At 44.9% G+C, this 20,317-nt stretch overlaps 2 protein-coding genes across 7 annotated transcripts in view; one reads left to right on the forward strand and one right to left on the reverse strand.

Annotated features, from left to right (window-relative positions):
• Positions 1 to 207: 207 nt before the first annotated feature.
• MED8 (mediator complex subunit 8) lies at positions 208 to 6,400 on the reverse strand. 6 transcript variants are annotated; one of them, XM_025357380.1, is made up of 8 exons: positions 6,352 to 6,400; positions 4,901 to 5,019; positions 4,101 to 4,245; positions 3,456 to 3,596; positions 3,187 to 3,268; positions 2,576 to 2,824; positions 1,327 to 1,387; positions 208 to 834 (listed from the first exon to the last, which is right to left on the reverse strand). In XM_025357380.1, the coding sequence occupies exons 1-8, from the start codon at positions 6,355 to 6,357 to the stop codon at positions 732 to 734; spliced, it is 906 nt and encodes a 301-aa protein (XP_025213165.1). In that variant the 5' UTR covers positions 6,358 to 6,400; the 3' UTR covers positions 208 to 731. The 6 variants fall into 6 exon arrangements, with proteins under 6 accessions (XP_025213165.1, XP_025212910.1, XP_025213251.1 ...); XM_025357125.1 differs by lacking the exon at positions 6,352 to 6,400 and having other exon boundaries at positions 4,901 to 5,269; XM_025357466.1 differs by having other exon boundaries at positions 217 to 1,387; positions 4,101 to 4,227; positions 4,901 to 5,080.
• Positions 6,401 to 6,478: 78 nt separating this feature from the next.
• The window catches only part of SZT2 (SZT2, KICSTOR complex subunit), a 65,492-nt gene continuing 51,653 nt past the window's right edge, over positions 6,479 to 20,317 (forward strand). The window contains exons 1-2 of the mRNA XM_025395250.1: positions 6,479 to 6,586; positions 19,890 to 20,015. Coding sequence (XP_025251035.1) covers positions 6,560 to 6,586; positions 19,890 to 20,015 — 153 coding nt within the window. The 5' untranslated portion in view covers positions 6,479 to 6,559. The remainder of the gene's footprint in view (positions 6,587 to 19,889; positions 20,016 to 20,317) is intronic.

Genomic DNA, 20,317 nt, shown 5'->3' on the forward strand with positions numbered 1-20,317 from the left:
AGCACCAGTGTGTGATAGAAGAGAACAGAAAAAAGGCAGCTGGAAGGTATGAGCAGGAGGGAAGTCGCAGGATTTTTAGATCAAAGCTAATTAAAGATATGAAAACTTTTTTATGGAGAGCAAATTAGAACTGCCTTGCAGCACTCTTGAAATTGCCTCTGATCCCTATGTAGTGCTCTCATAAATTACTGTCAGACAACCCTGAGCCAGTGAACATCAATTTAAATAACTTTATTCAGAGGAATCCTTTGGTCCACTTCTGCTGACTCAACCCCTGCCCATGCCGACAAACAAGTACTAAGAAAGGCAGATTAGCCTGAATGTCTAAATTCACTTTGTTCAACTTTATAAAAGCAGGCAAAGTTACTGGGGGTTGCCCCCTCCCACCATCAATCTGGTTCACCATTTGGGCCACAGGCTTAGGGAAATGAAGGAAAGCCATCCTGGCCAGTCGAGAAACTGGGCACCATTATGAGGTCAACTAAACCCTGATGGCAGTGTGAAGTGCAATTCCCTTCTCCCTCCAAAATAAGAAACACGAGTCCAGGGGAAGGGGCTTTTTCATGTGCTAAGAAAAAACCCTTTCCCACATAGTCCTGCCTGGCAGAGCCACTTCCTGAGAAAGCCTCGTGTGATAAGGGTGGGGTAAAGAATAGGGGACTTTATGACTATTTGCCAGGTAAGAGCCAAGTTGGCTTTTCAGAGCACAGAAAGGACAGCAGGCCCAAGCTTCACCAGAGCTGTAGGCGGGCATTTTTTTTTTCTTCCTGACCCAGAAGCTTCTTCACCTTGCACCTTAGAGGGATAGCCAGAATGAAAACCGGGCAGGAGGGCCTGCAAAGACAGTGTGCCTCTAAGAACACAGAGGTTGCTACAGTTTTTGGCAGCATAAAATAAGCAAAGCCTTATTTGATCTTGTGTCCATCAGCTCACCATTGACATGAGGCAGTATCAGATCAGGGTAAGTTCTGGATCAAGGACTGTGGAGGGTGGTAGGGAAAAGGATCTGTAGAAACTATCATTTATTGAATACCCATTATTTCATATACTGTGCTAAGTGCTTTACATTCATTTCCTCATTTTAATCCTCACAACAACTCTATAAGGTAGGTATTATCACCATTTACAAATGAGAAACAGGCTCAGAAAATTAGGTCACTTGTCCAAGGTCACACAGCTAGTCAGTGGTGGAAGTGGGATTTGTCTGTTGCTGAAAGCCCATGTTCTTTTTATTGTACCCATCTAGGTGAGCCTTGAGCAAAAGATAATTTCACTGCCCAACTCTGCAAAGAGCACCAGGGAGTCGAGGTTGCCAGCCACACTCACCGCTGGTAGGGATGCATTGAAGCCGACTTGATGTTGGTTTTTATTCCACTTGGCATTTTCCCTGAAAGGAACATGAAGAAAGACATCTCAAGCAAGGTAAGACTTTCACGACAAATCAGAAATGTGGTATCTCAGGTTCCCTCTGTCACCTCCTTTATCATCTCAGAACCTCTGTAGCATCTGACCTTGTTTGACAAAGGTCAGAAGTATGGTTCTTCACCCAGCTCTCTCCCTGAAGGTGTCCAGGAGGAAAGAAGTGATATGGGAGAATAGTCTGTTCATCCACTCCTAGAAAAGATAGCTAAACCTGTGTGACCCCCATTTAATGTCACAGGTAAAAAGAGTACTTTCTCTCATTGTTTTTTTTTTTTAATATCATAAGAACTGCAGAGGGCCGGGCGCGGTGGCTCAAGCCTGTAATCCCAGCACTTTGGGAGGCGGAGATGGGCGGATCACGAGGTCAGGAGATCGAGACCATGCTGGCTAACACGGTGAAACCCCGTCTCTACTAAAAAATACAAAAAATTAGCCGGGCGAGGTGGCGGGCGCCTGTGGTCCCAGCTACTCGGGAGGCTGAGGCAGTAGAATGGCGTGAACCCGGGAGGCGGAGCTTGCAGTGAGCTGAGATCCGGCCACTGCACTCCAGCCTGGGCGACAGAGCGAGACTCCGTCTCAAAAAAAAAAAAAAAAAAAAAAAAGAACTGCAGAATCTTTGTTTTAATTGTCCCTTCTCCTAGACAGCTTGGAGGAAATAACTCTTCTAGCTGCCTCCATCTAGACTATTCTAAAAATGAGTAGGAGAGAAAGCAGGAAGCCAAGAGCAAGAGAGGCATGATACAGAGAAAAGAATACATGTAGGACTGGAAAACTGGCCTGCGTGTCAATTCCTAATGCACCTACCAAACGGTCTTAAGATCTGACCGCTGATTTCTCTACCTAAGAAGAGACACTGACAACATATCTAATACCAGAATAAATGGGACCGAAGGATAGTTGACACAGAGATGTGAGATGGAGATGGGAAATGAGAGCAGTTTCTGTTACTCAAAGTTCTTCCTCACTCTCTGGTGCCTATGCAGAGTCTCAAATGAGATTTTTTTACTTCTGAAAATTATTTCCTGGGTCACAGTGCAAAGGAGAAATGGAGAAAATCTCTAGGTCTAGAGATGCTGGAGGCCCAGATAATCTAGCTTATTCCCTCCAACTCCCCTGCTCAAAGTCAACTTCCTTTCAACCCCTGCCACCTTACCTGGTTGACCTGCTTGAGCCATTTGTACCCCACTGAGCATTGGCTGCTGCTGGCTTGGAGCTCCTGCCATCTGCACCTGCTGTAATCCTGAGGTTCCTGCAAGGATCGTCCCAGCTCCTGGCTGGCCTGGCTGGCCAGGACCACTGCTGCCTGAAGGTCTCCAGTTAGACAGTCCTTTCCCAAAGGCAACAGCTGCCACCAAGGCATTAGTGTCTGTAGGGTTAAAGGTCTGCTTGTTTGGCCGGAGACCTGAAGAAAAAGTAAGCGGGGATCCTGAAGTATGTTTCTGATGCAGGACTGAACGTGGCAGCTGGAAGACCAGTATGAGTGCCAGGGTTTAGAGTTCTGAATTCAGCAGCATCTAGACTCCCTCACAGCCCATAAAAAGAGCCAGAGGACCCCCAAGCCTATCTCAGAATTCTCTCTTCTTACTTTGCCCATTTCCTCCACTGCTTCAGGGTTGGCCTTAAATACAAAAGGCTAACAGAATGGACGCAAACCCTAAAGCAGTTCACTCTTGTGTCCTAACTTCACTACTCTCGAAACAACCATTCCCATTCCAGTGATCTTATATACCTCTCCTTCTCTGTTTTGCCACCAGTCCACCATACCTCCACTCTCTGATTCTCGCTCCTCTTTGCTGATTTTCTCCAGAAGGTTTGAACACATTTTATTCAAGCTCTGGATCTGCTTCTGTAACACACAAATTTGTGCAGAGATTAGGGTAACTAGGAAACGATATGGACAAATTTATTCCTTGGGTTCTGCCAGAAGCAGCTTAGGTGCAACCAACTATGCATCCCTACTAGACAGAAATGGTAATGCCTAGCTTCTCATGATGGGATAGGGATGGGGCAGCAAGGCAGTGACTCAGTCCAACCTGGGCTGCATCTGCACCAATGCGGGCAGCATCTGTCGTCAGTTGCTTCTCCTGTTCTTCCACCTCAGGGTCAGGCTTGGTTCTCAGATGGTCAGGGACTACCTCATGGCTGAAAACGGGCACCCGTCCTTCAGTCTGCCGCTGCAACACACAGATTTTATTGATCCTACTATCCACTCCAAGAAGATTCTATCTGGCCTGATATACAGTCCCATCCACAGGCAAACAGTGCATTTTCAAGGAAAATACAACCTAAGACATAATATCTAGTTTCCTAGGACACAATCTCCTTTACTCCAGCCTTCATTTTTTGTGTCTTCTCACATCCCTATCTCTACCAGACCTAGAGGCAAATTAAACTATCACTGTCTGTCACGTTTCAAAGACTGAAACAGACAAAGTCACCAAAGGGCAGACTTTGTGGCTTGAGACAGATGTTGGAGAAGGAAGGTACCAGCCTTGGTGACATACCCCTCAGGTTATTACAACACTATTTGGGAGTGGCTCTCCCACCTTCAGAAGAACAAAAAGCAAGGCCTCCAAAATTATTTCTAAGTTCTCAGCTAAGAACTTAATTTCCCTAAATAGTAAAGAAGCCTAAAAAACTCCTTAATTTCCCAAGTTGTATTCTTTTTCTGCTGTTACCATGAGATCTTCATCTCGGTCTGGAGACAACACCAGAGGGATGATGACCTGGTTACGGAACAGCGGTGTTTTTTCATGCTTCAAGACCTTGTTCAGAGTGTTCAACTGTCCAGAAAGCAAGGCAAAGCTGTCCAGGACAGATGGCCTGTTGGCAGTAAGAAGGTGTCAGAATGTTCCACCCCTTCCTTGGGTGGTTCTTAGTAAAATAGTCCTAGTTCCTTCAGGCTAGGAACACTCGGATCTACCCCCAAAAGTCTCATAGCCCTATGACTAGCCTAAGTGGGAAGAGACTAACAAGGATGACAGGGCTATGAAAGAGGGACATAGTTTCAGTTTATGAAACAGATGTAGAAAAAACCCAGTTCATTGTTTGAATGAGGTGAGGAACAGTGGCAAAATAGGACTATACTGTTATAACTAAAACTTCAGAAACCCGGTAAAATCCTTCTTTCCAGCCTGGAAATAGGATCCACACTTCAGAGTAGGTTGGATCTAAAGGACTCAGCCATATTTGTGGCAAGAGATCCAGCACAAATAGAGCTGTAATAGGAGGACCTCCTCACCAGAGAAGTCAAAGGGTAAGAATTGAAAGCTATAACGAACTTGGGTTAGGAAACCGAGCATTTCTCTACTTCCTTGCCATGGAAGCCACTTGCTAAATGTTACGAAACCCAGCTCTTTCCAAATCAAAAGATGTTTGTAAACTGATAAATGGTTACATCATTAGAAGTGTCCTATTCATCAGAAGGCTAGGCCCCCCCACCCATAAGCCCTCCCTAGCTTGCCCTGGCAACCCTTACCAGGTCAGCCGGCCATACTCGTTCTCCAACTTGCAAATGAAACTTCCCAGTGAGTTCTTCAGATCAGCCACTTGACTCAGCAGTGCATCTAATGATGCCTCAAGTTGCTTCTCCTCTCTCTGCACCAATAGGAACAGGTTGGTTACCCAGATAAACAAGTATGACACATAGAAAGGAGGGCTGAAAAGCCAAGGAGATGGTGTGCAAACACCAGTCAGGTAACAGGATCTCATTGGCATAGGATAACCAGGTTGTTTCCTATCTGTGGTATTTGGGTTATAGACAGCATCAACCCTGAGACCTTTCAACCGTTTGCCTGACCCAAGTACTTCCACCAACTGATTCCTTTTTCCCATCCGCTCCTAATCTATGCCTGGTTTTTCTCTGTATTAGGTACACCCTACACTCCCTCATTGAGACATTTTCGACAAACCTAATGCCAGATCATTATCTCATGTGCACCTCTGTAGCACATGCACTCCAGCTTCCTCCATCCTAGCATTTGTGAGCCTGGCTCTCTTGTCAGTCTCTGGGAAATCTGCCTACTCATGAAGACTTCTCTGAATACCAGTCCTGCTCTCCTCTTTCCCTCCCCCCACCAACCACTCCAGCTTTCCATCTGCTCTCATCATTTCATGTTTCAACCTTCTCCTCGCTGAATTAATATGCACCCATCTATCTCTGTGTCAATATTCCCGTGCCTCTTTCACAAGCTCGGTCAACCCAATAACATTTCTTGAGACTACCAGCTGCAGGAAACTAAGTGACAAATGAAAACCAAAACCGCACATGCTTCTAAGCACTGAACAAACAAATTAAAATGCGGGGGGTCTGCAAAGCATTTCCTTCCCATCGGTGGTATCCTGTTTTATTCCATTTCTTCACCCTTAACAACTATAGGGCACAGGCTGGGAAGAGTGATGCAAAACTGTCTTGCAAACCTGCTAAGGTGCCTGACAGGAACTTGATCCTGGGTTCCACCATGGCCTCACATTACAAGCTGCTTAGCTTTCGGACACCGCGGCCCACAATTCCCTCACTGCTTGGGCTTCTTTCCAATTAGATCCCCTGCTATATCGGCATCCAACAGCCTCCATCCAGCAGCTTAGGACAGGGCCTGAGCCAACCCACCACCTCCTGAGCCGTCTTCCTTGGACTGCATCTCGGCCTCCCCGTATTACAACCTAATCCTTTCCCACGCCAAGCAAGTCAGTGCTGCCTCCTCCCTCCGGATTTAGCCCGACCGCCTTCTGTCAGGCGAGCTCCACCCCCACCTCTCATCTGCGCCGCTCCCTCTCCAATTAACCTCGCCCCCCAACCCACGTTCCCTTATCAGCCGTGGGTTCTGCCCTCTCTTCTCAGTCCCAACTCTTCATTCTCCTTAGCCAGCCCACTCTGGCTCCCTGTAGCCGAAGCTGGCCAGCCGCTAGCACGCCCAACGCGGCTCTCACCTGCATTGCGGCGGCCGAGGCGACTGCAACGATTTCCACTTCCGGTTTTCCTGTCAGCAAACGCCGCTGAGAAGGCTTCGTCCACCAATCAGAAAACTGGAACTCGGCCCTCCCACCCACTTCCGGTTCCTTCCGGGTGCCGAGGTAGCCAGGTCAGGGGTCAAGAGTGGAACACACAGGCCCGGGCCGGCGCGGGAGGGCTTGTGTGATGGCCTCGGAGCGCCCCGAGCCGGAGGTGAGGGGCGGGCGGACGCAGCACTGGGCCCTGAGATCCGAGGGGGAGGGTCCGGCGGGCAGGCGTGGCGTTGGCCTCCTCTGGGTCTGGGGGTGGCCGGGCTGCGTAGCCTCGGCAGGGACCAGCCCAGCCCGGAAGGCCCGACTATGGTACCCCTGCGGACTATGGGACGCGGTCTGCAGTTTCCTCGGGGAGCTAAAGGAGTAACTCTTTTTGCTTTGTTTTGTTTACTGACGTGTCATCCGCGTCGTCAACTCTTTGACCTAACGATAGTGGTATTAACAAAATTTGTATTTTGACTTTCTGTTGCAGTTTCAATGGGCAACACGGCAGTAGATTTAGTTTGCCGGTTTTTGTATTTCTTTAGGCATTGGAATGCTGTAAACAGCATGAATTCATTTAGTTCTAGGGCCCATGCTTTTAGAAAAGCAGCTTTAATTTCATGAAAAAAACATTTGAGTCGAACTGAGACCTCGCTCCAATATTGGCGCCGTCATGTAGCTAATCTGTGCAAGCTCAGGCGAGTCTTCCCGGATCCTGTTTCCTTCTTTATAAAATATGTGTCTTACAGTGTGTTGTAAGGATCACATGTAATAAACCAGAAAGGGGATATGAGATATTCATTAGATGCTAAGGAACATGCAAGGAACCTTATATACCTTGTGTCATTCAGACTTCTGCAAGGAAGATGGCGTTCTCACAGAGGAGAAAACTGAAAAATGAGATTTAGTACCTTACTCAAAATGCCACTCATCCAGGAAGTAGCAATTTGGAGTTAGAAGATCTGAGCTTAAAATCTCAGATTTGGATAAAACACCACCACTAGGAAAGGTGCCAGTATATTAGTAGGTGGAAAGGGTGAGAGATGTGTATAATGATACAAATAGTATTCATTACTGCATACATACTGCATGCTTGGCACCATTCTAAGCGCTTTACCAGTATCAGTTAATTCTGTCAGCCCTATGAAGTGGACACTGTTATCTCCTTTTTTTTGGTTTAGGAACCAAGGCACAGAGATATTAAGAGTAACAAAGTAGGCTGGGCGCAGTGGCTCACACCTGTAATCCCAACACTTTGGGAGGCCGAGGGGCGGATCACCTGAGGTCAGGAGTTCGAGACCAGCCTGACCAATATGGAGACAGCCTGTCTATACCAAAAATACAAAATTAGCTGGGCATGGTGGCGCAGGCCTGTAATCCCAGCTACTCAAGAGGCTGAGGCAGAAGAATCGCTTGAACCGGGGAGGTAGAGGTTGCGATGAGCTGAGTTCAGGCCATTGCACTCCAGCCTGGGCAACAAGAGTGAAACTCCGTCTCAAAAAAAAAAAAAAAAAGTAACAAAGTTACACAGCTGTTAAATATTATAGTCAGGACTCCAAAACAGATGGCCAGGCTCCAGTCCTTGTGTTCTTAACCATATTGTTCATAGTATAAATAATAAAGTAGCCACAGAATGGTAAATCCCCTGTTCACTGGGATTTGGTGTGATAAGACCCAACATTGAATATGGTTGTGGGAAACCATGCCTTTTTAAAAATAGTCATGTTCACAGAGGTGGTAGAATAGCCCATGCATCAGAAATATCAGTCAAGATCAATCAGAAATATTAATACAAGAAAAACTGTGAAACAGTTTAGAGGATGTTTCATTAGAAAGTGAAAGGACGTGGAGGGATGTTGTGGGGAAATACAACCTACCTTTTAGGCAAATAGTCTAGAACGACACCGTCCTGTAGAAATCTGAAGCAAGCCATGTGTGTAATATTAGGTTTTCTGATAGCCACATAAAAAAATAAATGAAATAAATTTTAAAGATATATTTAACCCAAACTCCCAACATTTTCAAAATGTAATAAAATACAAAATATTGTGAGATATTTAACATTTTTTTGGTACCAAGTCTTTAAAATCTAGTGTTGTATTTTACACTTATAGCACATCCATTTTGGTCTAGCAACATTGTAGGTGCTCAGTAGCCCCATATGGTAGTCTTTACCATATAGAGCAGTACAGATCTAAAGTAATTTCAAGTCAAGACACACAATCCTGGGAGTCTCAGCCAAAAGGTAAGCTTTTTTTTTTTTTTTTTTTGAGATGAAGTCTTGCTCTGCTGCCCAAGCTGTAGTGCAGCGGCGCCATCTTGGCTCACTGCAAGCTCCGCCTCCCGGGTTCACATCATTCTGCCTAAGCATCCCGAGTAGCTGGGACTACAGGCGCCCACCACCATGCCCGGCTAATTTTTTGTATTTTTGGTAGAGACGGGGTTTCACCGTGTTAGCCAGGATGGTCTCGATCTCCTGACCTCGTCATCCTCCCACCTTGGCCTCCCAAAGTGCTCGATTACAGGCGGGGTGGGCCCGGCCTAAGTTGAGCATTTTTTAAGTTCCTGATTTGCATTTCTGAAAATTTTATCAGAAGGTAAAGAGACTGAAGAGTTCTGCCCTATGATAAAGTGATTGACTTTTAGAGGCTGTTAGGATCCCAAGAGAGAAAGATTAGGTATAGTCAGATTTAGGAAATCATTCATTCATCACGCACTTGAAATATTTTACAAGTGCTGGTGTGAGTCAGAATTGTGCTAAGTATCAGGGTGGATACACAGCAGTGTAAGACAGACATGGTCCCTATCTTTATGGAGAAAACAGGATTGAATTAGGATAATAAGTGCTGTAAAGGAGTGAATTAGGGTGTTTAACAGTGGTTCTCAACCTACCTTGTTAAGTGGTTGTGAATCAGGAAGACTCAGAAGAATGACATTTAAACTGAAGCCTGAATAGGTAGAAGTTGTCTGAAAGAAGAGGCAGAGAGCGTTGCAGGCAAAGGGAATAGTGAAGATCTTCAGGTGAGAAGGAGCCCATTGGAGCCTTCAGAGAACTAAGAGGAAACAACTCCTAGTGTGGATGCAGTATGACAATGAGAATAGCTAGCACTTACTGAATGCTTCCTGAGTATCATCTGATACTCAAAAATTATCCGAAAATAAGCACTTTTATTATCCCAGTTTCACAGATGAGGAAACTAAGGCACAGAGAGTGTAAGTCTCTGCCAAAGCCATATAGTTAATAATCAGCGGAACAAGCATTTGATCCTAGGTGCTGTAACACTGGAATACATGCATTTAATTGAGTGGGAATTGATGAGAGATAAGGCTGGAGAAGATGCAGCTTGAGGCCATGCTAAAGGCTCAGGACTTTGATGTGTAGTGGTAAGAAGAGTTTAACCAGTTCAAGAGGGGAAATAATCCGCATTATTTTGTGGGAATGTGTTAACAAAAGACAGCACAAGGGTTAGAAAAGGCTAAACAAATCAGACCTTAATCACAAAGGGACAGGTACAAAAAGACAAAGCAACAAATTAATGAGATGGACCATGCTTCATTCATCCTGGTATACATGGTATGCAGCACAGTGCCTGGTAATGTTTTATTCATCTTGGTATAAATGGTATGTAGGCCTCAATAAATGTTCCAAAGAATGATAGCCTTCCTCTCCTGTTTAATTGCAACAACATCCCTATGAAGATAATCTTATCCACATGCTATCAATAAAGAAACTGAGGCCTGGAAAAATTAAGTAACTTGTCCAAGGTCACCTAGATAGCAAATGATAGAACCAGATTTGAATCCAGGTCCCTGACTCCGAAACTATTTTGTCTACCTTGCGAGACTACTCCAAGAGTAATGAACTTTAGACTCAAGAGGGATTAATATGAGGACTTGAAGCTCCATGTGAGTGTGGATGCTCTGAGAACTAATCCAGGGATTCTCAAGTGTTAACGTGGAAGAATCACTTGGAGACCTTGTTAGAATGTAGATTCTGGAGCCCATCAACTCTGGTTTTTTTTTTGGAGATGGAGTCTTGCACTGTCACCCAGGCTGGAGTGCAGTGGCGTGATCTTGGCTCACCGCAACCTCCGCCTCCCAGGTTCAAGCAATTCTTGTGCCTCAGCCTCCCGAGTAGCTGGGACTACAGGTGTGAGCCGCAGCACCCAGTCTGGAGCCCATCAACTGTTAATTCAGTTGGTCTGGGATGGTGCCTGGGACTCAACTCTGTATTTTCATAAGCACTTCAGGTGATTATTCATGCAGCTGGTCCTTGGATCGCACTTTGAAAAACACCATTCTAGCTGCTTAAATTATTAAGTCTTCTAGTTATGATAAATTACATCTTGAAGGTGAAGAGAACTTAGAAATTATGTTTTGAAAATATAGTTGTTGGGCTGGGCGCCGTGGCTCATGCCTGTAACACCAACACTTTGGGAGGCCGAGGTGGGTGGATCACCTGAGGTCAGGAGTTCGAGACCAGCCTGACCAACATGGAGAAACCTCATCTCTACCAAAAATACAAAATTAGCCGGGCGTGGTGGTGCATGCCTGTAATCCCAGCTACTCTGAAGGCTGAGGCAGGAGAATCGCTTAAACCCAGGAGGCGGAGGTTGCAGTGAGCCAAGATGGCGCCATTACACTCTAGCCTGGGCAACAAGAGTGAAACTCCGTCTCAAAAAAAAAAAAAAAAAGAAAAAATATAGTTGTTGGCTTTGAAGGATCATATGTGAAGGGGCATGTTGCAAGAAGGGTAGGCAAATGTTCAGCAAATGTTCCTGATTTCAGGAAGGTGGATTCTGTAAAAACTGATTGATGAACTAGACTTCATTGTGCCTTTGGAGAGTCAGTCCATCATTCAAAATAACGTTCAAGGAAAGGTGGGAAAAATGGAAGTTGTACAGTAGTAAAATTCAGTGGCCTACTAACTGGTAATCGAAAGAAAGCTGTCTAGTAGTCTGTGTCCTCCATCTCGTTTATCCCCATTCTCTCCTCACTTAACAAACACTGCTCAACCTTTAGCATCACTTTCTCTTAAGGTATTAGCCTGAATCAGGTTACTTTGTTACTTGCTTGCTTTTTTGTGGGGAGGGGGAGGTCAGGGAGTGGGGCATGTGGTCTTGCTCTGTCACCCAGGCTGGAGTGCAGTGGTACAGTCATGGCTCACTGAAGCCTCAACCTCTCTGGGCTCAGGCGATCCTCCCACCTTAGTTTCCTAAGTAGCTGGGACTACAGCCACATAACACTACACCCAGCTAATTTTCATAATTTTTTTGTAAAGACAGGGTTTTGCCGTGTTGCCCAGGCTGGTCTCAAACTCCTGAGGCTCAAGTGATCTGCCCACTTTGGTCTTCCAAAGTGCTGGGATTGCAGGCATGAGCCACTGCACCTGGCTGTTACTTGTTTTTGTAGAACCACATTCTTATCCTTCAGAGCACTTACTCAGTGTGTAATTATACAGTAGTTACAGTGATTATTTGATCAATGTTTTTGTCCTTCATTATAGAGTAAGTTTTATGAGAGCAGGAAATGCATGTTTTTGCTTTTCATTGTATCATTAGTACCTAGCCCAGTGCCTAGCATGTACCAGGCTTTTCATAAATTTGTTGAGTGAATGCATGCATGCTTACCTTGCCTTTGTTCTTTTTGGAGTTCAGTGAGGGCATGATAGCACCCTGAACCAATTAGCATGGAAATCAAACTGGAGAGATTTAGTAGAAGAAGAAACAACACTCTAAGCTTCACTGTAAAATAATAGACTGAATTTATCCAATGTGACAGGACTAATTGAATAATTTTATGTGTCCAAAAAAGCCAGCTGCATGAGGATAAAATGGGAGATGTGTTTGGACAGCAGCACAAGTGAGAAAGTCATGGAGGTTTCCTGAGCAAGTATAATGTAGGAGAATCTGAATCTGTGATCTCACTTGAGTATTATGTTCCATTCTGGTCCCCACATTTTAAGTTGTAAAGTAGCCCAGCCAGAATTCATTCATGGGCACATAATCTAAGATATAAAATAGTGAGGAAACTTGAAACCATGCCATTTGAGAGATACTTAAAGAACCCAAAAGATGTTTATTTTAGAAAAGCAAAGACTCGGGGCTGTCATCACGTGTTTAATAGACTCTCATTTGGCAGAGGGTCAGATTCTCCCTGTGTGGCCTTAGAAGGTAAAACAAAAAGTGGGTTAGATATTTTCAAGACAACAGATTTTAAGCTTTCAAGATATTATCAAAAAGACAGATTCTGGCTCTATGTGAAGACATTCCCAACTCTGCCAACTAAACAGGTATGGGGGAAAAAAAAACTGAAGTGAATGGCTGTGCAGGACTTCTGATTCAAAGAAGCGAGGTAAACAGCAACACTTTGTTATTACTAATCTGTGCATTTATACACATTACTTTTTACAAGGTGCTTTCACACATCATTGGGCTAGGTGGTATTTTTATACAGGAGGAAGCTCACCCAGAGTCTTAGCTATCAAATCACAACACTTTCTTTCCGTAACACTGTTCTTTCTAAAACAAAGCTAATGGAACGTAAAGCAAATCTGTTAGAACCCCCATTTGCACTCCCTCAGGGTTCCAGGAACAATAAAAAAGAAGATACTAGTGAAAACATGGTAAAAACAACATTTCTGGAAGCAAAGGAAAAACTCCAAAAATGGAATAGCTTACTTTTTCCATAAATGATTGGAAGATGAAGTGAATAAAGGACAGGAACTCTTCAGCAACAAAAACCATGTTCATAGAAGAGTGAAAAATTAGAAATTATTGGTAACAAATTAAAATAGCTGGAAACAATAAATACAGCTTGTGAGATTAGTTTTCCTTGTTCATACATGTATTCAACAATTATTATTGGAACACTTAGTATGTCTTGGCACTGTGCTAGGCGCTAGGGTTACAGCAGGAAACAATGTATAGGCCAGGTGTGGTGGCTTACAGCTGTAATCCCAGCACTTTGGGAGGCTGAGGCTGGTGGATCACCTGAGGTAGAAGTTCGAGACCAGCCTGGCTAACATGGCAAAACCCTGCCTTTACTGAAAATACAAAAATTAAGTGAATGTGGTGGCACGTATTTATAGTCCCAGCTACTCAGGAGCCCGAAGCAGAAGAATCACTTGAACCCAAGAGGCAGAGGTTGCAGTGAGCCAAGGTGGCACCGCTGCACTCCATCCTGGGTAACAGAGCAAGACTCCATCTCAAAAAACAAAAAACAAGAAAAGGCCGGGCGTGGTGGCTCACTCCTGTAATCCCAGCACTTCAGGAGGCCTAGACAGGCAGATCACGAGGTCAGGAGATCGAGACCATCCTGGCTGACATAGTGAAACCCCATCTCTACTAAAAATACAAAAAATTAGCCGGGTGTGGTGGTAGGCACCTGTAGTCCCAGCTACTCGGGAGGCTGAGGCAGGAGAATGGTGTGAACCCAGGAGGCGGAGCTTGCAGTGAGCTGATATCACGCCACCACACTCCAGCCTGGGCGACAGAGCGAGACTCCATCTAAAAAAAAAAAAAAAAAAGAGAAATAATATATAGAGATGGCCTCTACCTCACTAGATCTTCAGACTTATACAGGAAACAAACATTAAAGTATACAAATTCTTTGCCCAGGCTGGAGTGCAGTGGCCGGATCTCAGCTCACTGCAAGCTCCGCCTCCCGGGTTCACGCCATTCTCCTGCCTCAGCCTCCGGAGTAGCTGGGACTACAGGCGCCCGCCACCTCGCCCGGCTAGTTTTTTGTATTTTTTAGTAGAGACGGGGTTTCACCGTGTTAGCCAGGATGGTCTTGATCTTGTGATCTCATGATCCGCCTGTCTCGGCCTCCCAAAGTACTGGGATTACAGGCTTGAGCCACCGCGCCCGGCCTTTTTTTTTTTTTTTTAAGATGGAGAGATGGATGGAGTTCTGCTCTGTTGCCCAGGCTGGAGTGCAGTGGTGCAATCTTGGTTCACTGTAGCCTCCACCTCCTGGGTTCAAGCCATTCTCCTGTCTCGGTCCCCTGAGTAGCTGGGACTACAGATGTGCTCCACTATGCCCAGCTAATTTTTTTATTTTTTAGTAGAGGTGGGGTTTTGCCACGTTAGCCAGGCTTGTCTCGAGCTCTTGGCCTCCCAAAGTGCTGGGATTACAGGTGTGAGCCACTACGGCCAGCCCCTACAAATTCTTAATTATAAACTCTGGCAGGTGTCGTGAAGAAAAAATACAGAGTGCTGTGTGAATGCCCAACATAGGACCCTAACTTAGTGCAGACAGTCATGGAAAGGTTCATTTATTAAACCTAGATTTGCCATGATTTTAGTCCTAGAAGATGAGGTGACCACGTGCCCAACTCTGTCCTTATAGTGCTGACCCATGACCACGTGCTCTTCCCCTTTTAACCCTGGCCTTATGTGGCTGAAACGCTTTTCCTTGGTTTCTCCTTGCGTACCTGAAATGGGCTGGCATCTGAAAAAACAAGTATTTAATACCAAAGAACAAAAGGAAAGTAGTATTGACACTAGTGTTAAGATGATCTCATCTTGAGAAAAGCTGTACTAATTATGATTAGTTTTAAATGTCCAGTTTGCTTTGCTTAGAACATATAGTGAGAGGGGAGAAGGTGGTGGTGGGGAGAAAAAACCATAGCAAATTCACTTATTTAGCACAATTTTATTGAACATCCTATGTGCCAGGCACTGCACTGGGCTCTGGAGATACAGTGATAAATGAATGGCTGCTGAATTAGGATAGCCTTCCTATTATGATAATGTTCGGAGCCCAAAACCATCCCTTAACAAAAATATTCTTTTTTAAAACTCCAGTAAGTCTCTTGTACATCCTTTTTTAGATAAGAACTTTGGCAGGATCCAGCATAGTCAACACATAATATCCCACCCACACTAGCTAAGTGAAACCTGAAGGAGAGGTTGCCTGGTTTAGTATCCCACCTTAAAACCAAGGATCAGAGAAAGGGCAAGTAATTGCTGTGATTTCTTTCTTTGCCAATAAATAGACCTCTTTTCTGCTTTTAGGAGCATGGCAATAAGAGTATACAATTTGATGGAACTTTTCGATGGGGTGTGGTAGTCAGGAATAACTATCTAATTTTTGTAGCTAACTTAGAAATCATTTTGCAGTAGGTTGGGTGCGGTGGCTCACGCCTGTATTCCCAGCACTTTGGGAGGTGGAGGTGGGCGGATCACGAGGTCAGGAGTTCGAGACCAGCCTGGCCAATATAGTGAAACACCATCTCTACTAAAAGTGTAAAACATAGCCGGGCATGGTGGCACACGCCTGTAGTCCCAGCTGCTCAGGAGGCTGAGGTGGGAGAATCGCTTGAACGGGGAAGGCGGAAGTTGCAGTGAGCCAAGATCGCACCACTACACTCCAACCTGAGCAACAGAGCGAGACTCCGTCTCAAAAAAAAAAAAAAACAATCATTTTGCAGCATACTGGTTTCCAATGCTACTTTAATCATCCTTGACACCTTCCTTTTTGCTACTTTCCTCCTGTGTCCTGACTTATAATGAATCACCAATTCTTTTCTGTCCTGTCCTAAAGATCCCTTGAAATGCAACTAAGTTCACTGTTCAGCTAACTTTTTGTTTTCCGTAATAAGACTTTCACAATGAAAGACGGGTGGTTTTGCATCCTGGCATTATCTCATCAAGACCTGGTCTCACACAGTTCACAGAATGGCTAGTTTGAGTAGCTCTAGTCAAAGCCACTGTCATCTCCCCTAGTTGTTAGCGGTGGGGTGCTTTCTGAATCACACAGTAGCCAGAGGGAATTTTTTTGTTTTATTTTATTTTATTTTGAGATGGAGTCTTGCTAGGCTGGAGTGCAGTGGCCGGATCTCAGCTCACTGCAAGCTCCACTTCCCGGGTTCATGCCATTCTCCTGCCTCAGCCTCCCGAGTAGCTGGGACTACAGGCGCCCACTACCACGCCCGGCTAATTTTTTGTGCTTTCAGTAGAGACGGAGTTTCACTGCATTAGCCAGGATGGTCTTGATCTCCTGACCTCGTGATCCGCCTGCCTCAGCCTCCCATAATGCTGGGATTACAGGCGCGAGCCACGGTGCCCAGCCACCAGAGGTAATTTTTTAAATGCAGATATAATGTTACTGTCTTGTGGAATCCCTTTAGTAGCTTAAACTCACTCAAAGGATGAATCCAAAAACCTAGCCAGGGCCTGTCTCAACACAGTGTTGAGAGTAGTATCTCCCAAGGTGTAATTTCATTTTATTATTTTTTTAAATTTATTTTTTGAGACAGAATCTTGCTCTTTTGCCCAGGCTAGAGTGCAGTGGTATGATCATAGCTCACTGCAACCTCAACCTCCCAGACTTAAGCAATGCTCCTACCTCAATCTCCCGAGTAGCTAGGACTACAGGTGCTCACCACCATGCCCAGCTAATTTTTGTATTTTATTTTTTAGAGATGGACTTTCACCATGTGGCCCAGACTGTTCTCAAACTGCTGGGCTTAAGTGATTTGCCCGCTTTGGCCTCCCAAAGTGCTGAAATTACAAGCCTGAGCCACAGTATCTGGCCCTAAGATGTGATTTTGGATGTTATTGAGAGATAATATAATACGCAATCACAACATGTTGATATTTAACTTCTCTTTTTATCTTTCTGATTATGTCAAAACATCCTTTCTGCTAATTACCCACATTGTGTTCCTTTTCGTGACTAAATCGTTTATGCTCATGAGACCTCAGTTTTATTGATTTGTCACTCTCAGTAGATGGTCTTTTGCAGCTCACCAGGCCTTGGTTTGACTTCTCAGCCTACATCTACTACTTATGTTAAATCACTTAACTTTTTGGACCTCTGTTTTCTCCTGTTAAATGTTTTGTTGTGAATACTGAATGAGCTTACTTATGTAAAAAACTTAGTATAGGCTGGGCGTGGTGGCTCACGCTTGTAATCCCAGCTCTTCGGGAGGCCAAGGCTGGTGAATCACCCGAGGTCAGGAGATCGAGACCATCCTGGCCAACATGGTGAAACCCCGTCTCTACTAAAAATACAAAAATTAGCTGGGCTTGGTGGCGGGCGCTTGTAATCCCAGCTACTTAAGAGGCTGAGGCAGGAGAATCGCTTGAACCCAGGAGGCAGAGGTTGCAGTGAGCCGAGATCATGCCACTCCAGCCTGGACAATAAGAGCAAAACTGTGCCTAAAAAAAAAAAAAAAAAAAAAAAAAAAGAACCTGGTATAGTGTTGTAATAGTTAACTGTAATAGTTGACTCTTTTTTTTTTTTTTTTTTTGGACAGGGTCTCACTCTGTTGCTCAGGCTGGAGTGCAGTGGTGCCATCATGGCTCGCTACAGCCTCAACCTCCTGGGCTCAGATGATCTTCCCATCTCAGCCTCCAGAGCAGCTGGGACTATAGGCACGAGCCACTACGCCCGGCTAATTTTTGTGTTTTTTGTAGTAGAGTTGAGGTTTCATTGTGTTGCCCAGGCTGGTCTTGAACTCCTAGGTGCAAACGGTCTGCCCACCTCAGCCTCCCAAAGTGTTGGGGTCATAGGCTTGAACCGTTATGCCTAGCTGTTATTGTTAACTTTTACCAGGCATTGTACTGAGCACTTCATATGCATGATTTTCCTTGCCCCATAGAACAGTACTTTAGATTGGTATTGTAATTATCTCTGTTTTACAAAGGAGGACACTGAAGCTTAAAGAGGTGATACACCCTTCCCACTGTCTCACAGCTAATAAGAGGCTGAATTGGGATTCAAACCCAGACTTTCCGAACCTGAAATTCTTGAACTTGGCCTCTACAGAGTACTTTTTTTTCTTACTTTTTATTTTATTTTATTTTTTTGAGATGGAGTCTCACTCTGTCGCCCAGACTGGAGGGCAGGGGTGTGATCTTGGCTCACTGCAACCTCCACCTCCTGGGTTCAAGCGATTCTCCTGCCTCAGCCTCTCAAGTAGCTGGGATTACAGGCGCCCGCCACCACGCCTAGCTAATTTTTGTATTTTTAGTAGAGATGGGGTTTGTTTCACCATGTTGGCCAGACTGGTCTCGAACTCCTGACCTCAGGTGGTCTACCCGCCTCGGCCTCCCAAAGTTCTGGGATTATAGACATGAGCCACTGCGCCCGGCGCTTTTTTTTTTTTTCTTTTACAGAGTACTTTTGCATATATTTTAGGTGCTTAATAAATGTGAGTTCCTCTTTCTTGTCTTCTGCTATCATCCTTATCACTTTCCAGTACCTCTTTCTGTATCTTTTTACCCTTTTCTTCTGTCTTGGAGCAGAAGAAAGACTCTACAACTTCACAGCCATTGTGTCTGTGTTCTCCACTCTTTTCTCTGACATCAAAAACTCTTCATTATTGTTTTCCAGGGCTTTTTCAGTCTTCTCTCCATGCATATTTCCCCATTTTGGAAAAAAAAAATTCTTCCTTTCTTTCAACATCATGGTTCTCAACAGGCAGTTATTAACTTCTGTTTGTTTCTCCTCTACTACCTGCTCTTCAGTTCTTGCCACCTGGTGTTCTTCCCCTCATTAATCAGGGACACAGGAGGAGAAATTTGCCATTTTGTGTAGGACAGACAAGAGAAAGGGAGTAAGGAATGTGACAGATAAGGATTAATCAGGAAGAGACATTGGGGAGTTCAGACCAGTTGACCTTTGTTTCCTTTGTGAACTGTGGGCAAGTTTATCTGCTGGGAGGGGATTGAGGGATTGGAAAACCTCCTGTGGGGAACAGGAAAGACTGCTGGCCAGGAGAATTCAGAGGACTGGCAAAGTCCTGCTAGAGTGGGCACTGCTGGCAAGGTGACAAGTTTCTTTCTGTCCAAGCGCAGCTGCCATAGTATATGTATGGATAAGGGAAAATGTCAAATTCATCCCGAGATAAGATTTGACAGGACTTGTGTAGCGGAAGGACAAGGACATGGGCAAGGGCGTTGTTGAAGTGGCCACCTGTGAGGCAATGGAGGCAAGAACTAGAGGGCTGACAACTGAAAGTGCAGAGGTGGGGACTGTGACCCACACAGATTTGATTTTGAGGTATTCGGAAGGCTTGCTATTCCTTCGGTGAAAATGTCTTCAGTGCCTGCTGTTATCAAGACTTGTTAGGAGTAACTCTCTGGCATTCATGTAATAGGGACTTGTCCTAGTATTTGCTCTGTTTGTAGCAATTTGCCAAGCACAGGGGCACAAAAATAGAATCAAGACGCAGCCCTTGCCCTCAAAATCTTATAGTTTATAGGTGAAACTCACATAAACTTTGTGGAAACAATATGGAAGGGTCACTTCATCTATATGGAGGTCTGTATCGAGCAAACAGGAACAGAGAGTTGAGAATTGACTCCCCGAGAAAACCTTGCATGGAGGTTGGGGTAACCTTTTCACCTCTGCTGCTTTCCTCTCTCACAGATGGTGAGTTCCTTGGGCAAGTTACTTGTACAGTGATCTGTGTGTTCCAGGTACTTGGTGACATTTTTTAAAGATGTATTAATGGCTCTTTGTTCCCAGGTGGAAGAAGCTGGGCAGGTGTTCCTGTTAATGAAAAAGGATTATCGAATCTCCCGAAATGTTCGCCTGGCTTGGTTCCTCAATCATCTGCATCAAACTGTGCAGGCCACATCCCAGGAGGTGCTGGTGAGCCCTAGACACACGAAAGATGTGAGAGGCCAGCCCAAAAGGATCTGTTTTTTAGGAGAGTGCTGGAAACAGACAGGGAGGGAGACTAACTCTGAGGGCTCTAAGTCTGGTTAGGGCAAGGGACTGCCTACAAGATGATGGAAATTTTAAAAAATAATTTTTCCAGAGAGTGAGAGGAAGAGTATATGGTTAGATTGAAGGAGGTGGAGCCATTGATGTGTCATTTGGGATATAGAAGGCAGGTCCTGGGAAGAAAGGGGTACTTCCCTGATCCTTTCCTTTTCTTACCATCCTAATTT

This window comes from Theropithecus gelada, chromosome 1, assembly GCF_003255815.1.
Source record: "Theropithecus gelada isolate Dixy chromosome 1, Tgel_1.0, whole genome shotgun sequence".
NCBI classification, from domain to species: domain Eukaryota; kingdom Metazoa; phylum Chordata; class Mammalia; order Primates; family Cercopithecidae; genus Theropithecus; species Theropithecus gelada.

What these genes read in the sequence shown, in the direction of transcription:
- MED8 (XM_025357125.1), bottom strand. Translation starts at nt 5,256, where the DNA reads ATGGGAAAAAGGAATCAGTTGGTGGAAGTACTTGGGTCAGGCAAACGG. An exon ending in ACCGAGATGAAGATCTCATG is followed by an intron (nt 3,597 to 4,100) that starts GTAACAGCAGAA and finishes TGTGTGTTGCAG; the next exon opens with CGGCAGACTGAAGGACGGGT. An exon ending in TCAATGCATCCCTACCAGCG is followed by an intron (nt 835 to 1,326) that starts GTGAGTGTGGCT and finishes CTGTCTTTGCAG; the next exon opens with GCCCTCCTGCCCGGTTTTCA.